The sequence below is a fragment of the Athene cunicularia genome, unplaced genomic scaffold, assembly GCF_003259725.1.
Source record: "Athene cunicularia isolate RWA unplaced genomic scaffold, athCun1 chrLGE22_part1, whole genome shotgun sequence".
Lineage (NCBI taxonomy): Eukaryota > Metazoa > Chordata > Aves > Strigiformes > Strigidae > Athene > Athene cunicularia.
In genome coordinates, this window is record NW_020799534.1 from 146086 (window position 1) to 150850 (window position 4765).

The 4765-nt window shown below is 55.2% G+C and overlaps 2 protein-coding genes across 2 annotated transcripts in view; one reads left to right on the plus strand and one right to left on the minus strand.

Annotated features, from left to right (window-relative positions):
* On the minus strand, positions 1-3197 carry NEUROD4 (neuronal differentiation 4). The gene is made up of 2 exons (XM_026867652.1): positions 3070-3197; positions 1-2665 (listed from the first exon to the last, which is right to left on the minus strand). The coding sequence occupies exon 2, from the start codon at positions 2654-2656 to the stop codon at positions 1661-1663; it is 996 nt and encodes a 331-aa protein (XP_026723453.1). The 5' UTR covers positions 2657-2665; positions 3070-3197; the 3' UTR covers positions 1-1660.
* A 167-nt stretch (positions 3198-3364) lies between these two features.
* The window catches only part of PA2G4 (proliferation-associated 2G4), a 72264-nt gene continuing 70863 nt past the window's right edge, over positions 3365-4765 (plus strand). Inside the window, 1 exon segment of the mRNA XM_026867617.1 lies at positions 3365-3392. Within this exon segment, the coding sequence (XP_026723418.1) occupies positions 3365-3392 (28 nt within the window).

Consider the following 4765-nt stretch of genomic DNA (forward strand, 5'->3'; position numbering starts at 1 on the left):
TGCTTGAAACAAGATCACAACTTTATTTCAGCTAAAACCCCGATTCTGCTTTCTTTACAAAAGGATAAACATTTGCTCTCAGTACAAAAGGGAAGAAGCCTCGGGAACCAGGGGCTGGGCAGGGACCTCCGGAGCTCAAGTCATCTCCAAATTCCCAACTCTATACAAAACACAAAACAGGGAGGTTTGGCCAGCCGGGCTCGCGAGGCCAGTGGGACATCAAAAATAGTTGCTTGGATTTTCTTGAAAACAAAAATAGTTGCATAGCCTTTAACAGTTATTGCTCATATAGAAATACAAGGGATGAGTTGGGAGCTGCCGGGCACGATCAGCCTCCAAAATCTGAGAAATGACCATGTTAAATACGGAGTTCAACATGAAATATGCAACCCCTTGGTTAAATACTTGCTTTCATCACCGGAAAACAGACTGTGAGGGCAGGAAGAAAATAAATTAAATAAATAATGGCTAATAAATAATCCTGGAGCAACGGCACTGCAAAAACCACACGTCTCCACGAAAGCTAACTCCAACTAAGCACTTGGAAGTCAACTGGAAAATGAGGAGGTTATTTAGCACATTCCGTATTTCATGTAAAATGGAAGGAAATAAATTAGACACACACCACCCCCCCCTACCCACACACACACACACGCACACACAAAGTAAATAATAAATAAAACAGGAAATTAAGACACACTTCTTTTGGCAGGACGTGCTCGGGACACGGATCGTGATAAATGACGCTACGAACCGTAAGACGTGGCCCTAGTCAGGAGCGAGGGTTCAGCTGAGAGCTCCTCTTCCAGCCGGGATGTTTTGTGCTCTGAAGGACCAACAGTCCCTTAACGAGGTTTCAAGGTCCGTGTGCTTCTAATCTCATGCTGGTTGCGGGTTGTGGGTGAGGTCTGAGGCTCAGAAGAGGACGGGCAGGAGGGCTCAGCACGGAGAGCGGTGGAGGGACCGTCACGGAGAAGCTCCGAGCCCGGCCGGACCGTGCCCACCCTGAGGATAAGATTCTCCCGTTGGGTGGGAAGCTTCAGGGAGGAGAAACCGCGTTGGTCTTCTGCAAGTGGTCCAGATCATTCCCACCGCCTGGGCACGGCTGGACTGGGAAAAGCGTCATCCCGTCAGAGCCAGCGGGAGGGGAACTGGTCATCCCGAGGGGCAGGAGGGGTTTGTCTCCACTTGATGAGAGACAGGGGTGTGCCCACACCCCACGGCCCCAAGGAGGGAGGAAAAGGAACCGTCGCGCCTTGGCAAGGGACGATCCCACGTGCTGGAGGGTGTTCAGGAAGAAAGTCCTGGAGGGTGTTCAGGAAGAAAGTCCTGCAGGGTGAAGCCACCTCCCGGAGCATCTCTGGGACACGGGGAGCGGGAGGCAACGGCTCAGCTTTCGGCGGTGGCTGCTTAGAGTTCAGCCGTCGGGAAGGGTCCGTGTGGCTCCTGGGGACAGCTCGGGAATCGGCAAGGTGGCACCAGTGCAGACCCGCTGGGAGGGGACCGGAGGGCCCTCCCACAGCGATGTCCTGCAGAGATGCTCAGAAGTCCCTCACCCCGTAGCGACGATATCGCTCCAGTTGTGTCCGTTCTAGAAACAGCTCCGCGGCGCAGCTGAACTTCTTCTCCGCGTCAAGAGTTTGGGTCTAACTCTGCTTTGCTACTCGTTGAAGATGGCGTTGAGCTGAGGCCCGGCCACGTGGTGTGGGTAGGACTCATAGCTCATGTCTATGGGGATCTCGTAGCGGGGCACCGTGTTTTGGAAGTGAGAGGCATGTCCGTGTGCTCCAGCCAGGCTGACTGAGGGATAGTGGGCCATGAAGGGGTAGGATTTATCCAGGTCTGGAGACCCATCCTGCTTCAAGGAGAAGTTCCCGCTGATGCTCAGGGGTGGCGTCAGGGGACCCTCGTAGGGGGGAGTGGTGCAGTCAGAGGGGTGGTTTCCAAAGGAAGCATCCACCAAGCTCTTGAAGGTCGGAGGCTTTAAATGCAGCAGATGTGTTTCCATGGTCCCGTAGGGCGGGCTGGGGAGCCCCGGGGACTGGTAGCTGAAGGAGTGGCTGGATATGGCCGATTCACACACCGGGGACTTTTCTTCGTGCTTCTCCAGGAACAAGGTCTGAGGTCCCAGCTGCAGACACCCGGCCACCAGGTTGCTGGTGGGCTGGGACAAGCCCTTGCAGAGCATCTCCACGAAGCTCTTCCCTTCGGGAGTCTGCCCCGTCTCGAGCACCTCAGACAGAGCCCAGATGTAGTTCCTCGCGAGCCTCAGTGTCTCAATCTTGGACAATTTCTGAGTCTTGGAGTAGCAGGGCATCACCCTCCGTAGGTTGTCGAGAGCATCATTCAGGCCGTGCATCCGCGTGCGCTCCCGGGCGTTGGCCTTCACCCGCCGGGCCCTGAACCGCTCCAGCCTCGCCTTGGTCATTTTCTTCTTCTTTGGTCCTCTTCTCTTCGGCTTTTCCCCATCCTCCTCTTCTTCCTCTTCTTCCTCGATGCTGTCGTGCTCCTCATTCAAGCCAGACATCATTCCAAAAGGACCTTGCCTTCCGTCCTCCTCCTTCAGTTCATCTTTGGAGCTCAACGTTTCATCCATCCAGGCTTGGGTGCTCACAAGCTCCGCCATCTCTTTGGGCTTGGCATAAGTCTTGGTCATCTCTGATCTCTGCAACAAAGGGACAAGATGTTAATGAATTCCAGCAGAAACGCTCAACACGCTGAGGGCGTTGGGAACTGAGGTCAAAATGAGCTTCCGGAGACATCAACGGCTTTCTGTCCACCAATGGCACCTACAGAATCTATCGATCCGTCATCTATTTATCTATCCACAATAATTTCTGGTGAATTTTTTGCGGGGAGCCGCTGAAGCCTCTCCCTGGGGCCCAGTAGCTCTTTTCCAGGGCTCAGGGCTTCCAACAATTCAATCTCGGGGTTATTTCCAGTCATGAGTCCTTCCCCTCGGGGCTTCAACCCTGATCGTCACGTTGCAAGTTGAACAAGAGGGAGCCTGAAAGTAAAGGCCCTCTGCCGAGCTGCCTCTGGAGATTTTCCTGCCCGAGCTCTTCTAACCTGAGCACATTTGATTGAACCTTCGTTTCCCGCTGCCGTAACGAACGCAGCCACACGGCGCAAACCAGCCGGGGTTTCACGTTAATCAGCCCCCCCCCCCAAATCCTGTCAGCGTGCCTGACTCATTTAATAAAGCTTAGCTGAAAGCAGCTTTGCTGCAAGTGTGCTGCCCCAGCCCTGGCTCCGCTGCCCCGGCCGCCCCATGTGGAAAATCCCACTTTTAATATGAGTGATGGGGCTTGGGCTGGATTAGGGTGTTAATTGCTGCTCACAGCCATCGTATCCCCGGAGGACCATGTGGCCCCAATTAACTCTTCGGCAGAGTAAGAGGGGTCTGTTAGATGCTGGGAAATGCGGTGGGCGAAGGGGGTGAAGGACCATCCTGGGGATGAATGGATGGGTCTGGCTGAGCCAGGATGGAGCCGGCATCCTGGTGGGACCACGGGGCCGCACCCGCTTTGGGTGGGGAGGGCAGCCCAGGAATGGGCCCCCAAACCCCTCCAGGCTGCACTCTGAGCGTTTCCTCCGCTCCACCCGCGGGCATCTCCCTCAAACGCAGCATCCCCGCCCGCAGCCCCCGTCCCTCGCTGGCCCTGGGCGCCAGAACCCACCCCAGAAGGAAAACACCAGGTCTGGGGCTCTGTTCAAGAGGCGTCTTCCCACACTTCACGGTGCAATGTTCCCAGGGAAAAGTTTCAGAACGTTGTCTCTTTGGAAATCTGGTTTGAATTTTTAGGGATTTCCCCCTCTTTCTCCAGAATTTTTTTTTTTTTTTCTAAATTGAGGAAAGTAGACAAAGAGGGAATTGCCTGATGAACACTCGGGGAGTTTCCCAGTTTCCCAAGTAAGGATGCGGTGGGAACTCGCTGTGGAATGAGAAGCTTGTCCAGCCCCATTATTTCAAATATCTTTCCTTTTCAAACATCTCCACCCCCCAACCTCTGAAAGAACCACCAGGATCCCAACCTGCTGTAGCCAAAAACTTAATTTTCAAGTAGGGATGGCTCAGCTGGGGGCAGAGGGAGATGTTCTCCCTTTGTGTCACCAGGCACTGAGCTCCCATCCCAAACAAGTGGGTTCAATTCCTTCTCTTTTCCTGTAGGACCAGCAACTTGGTTTCCTTCCAAGGGACTCAGTTCCCGCAGAGGGGGACGGTTGGTTCAGGACAAAGACTGATGGACTCCAGCCCTGCACAACCCCTGGCACCAAGACCCTGACCCCAGACAGAACCACCCCAAGCAGAAGAAACCCAGAGGGGTGAGGAGGAGGAGGATGCAGGGAAGATTCTGGCGCAAGAACCAGAGCCAAAACAGGCAGCTGGGGCTGGGAATTCCTCACGGAGATGGGCAGGAGGGACAAGACACCCCCAAACAGACCAGGAAAATGAGGATTTATTTGAGATCTCTGCACCGCGTCCTGCCTGGGAACGCAGCAGGATCTGGCCCGGCTGGACGTGGACCTGGTGGGCTCTGGCTGCAGCGCGGGTTAAAAACCCTCCATCAGCTCCAGCACGGCCAAGGGGGTGGCTACGGGGTCACCGGGGTCAGCTGAGTCCTGGACCCGGAGCTGCCCAGAGCTCCCAGTCCCGCCCATGGTCCCAGTCCCAGTCCCACCTTCAGCCAACTGGGGCATTTTTCTCGGAGGGGGGAACCTGCTCCAGGGCAGCCCCGCAGCATCCCTGGGAAAGGGGGAGGAA

What these genes read in the sequence shown, in the direction of transcription:
- NEUROD4 (XM_026867652.1), bottom strand. Translation starts at nt 2,656, where the DNA reads ATGACCAAGACTTATGCCAAGCCCAAAGAGATGGCGGAGCTTGTGAGC.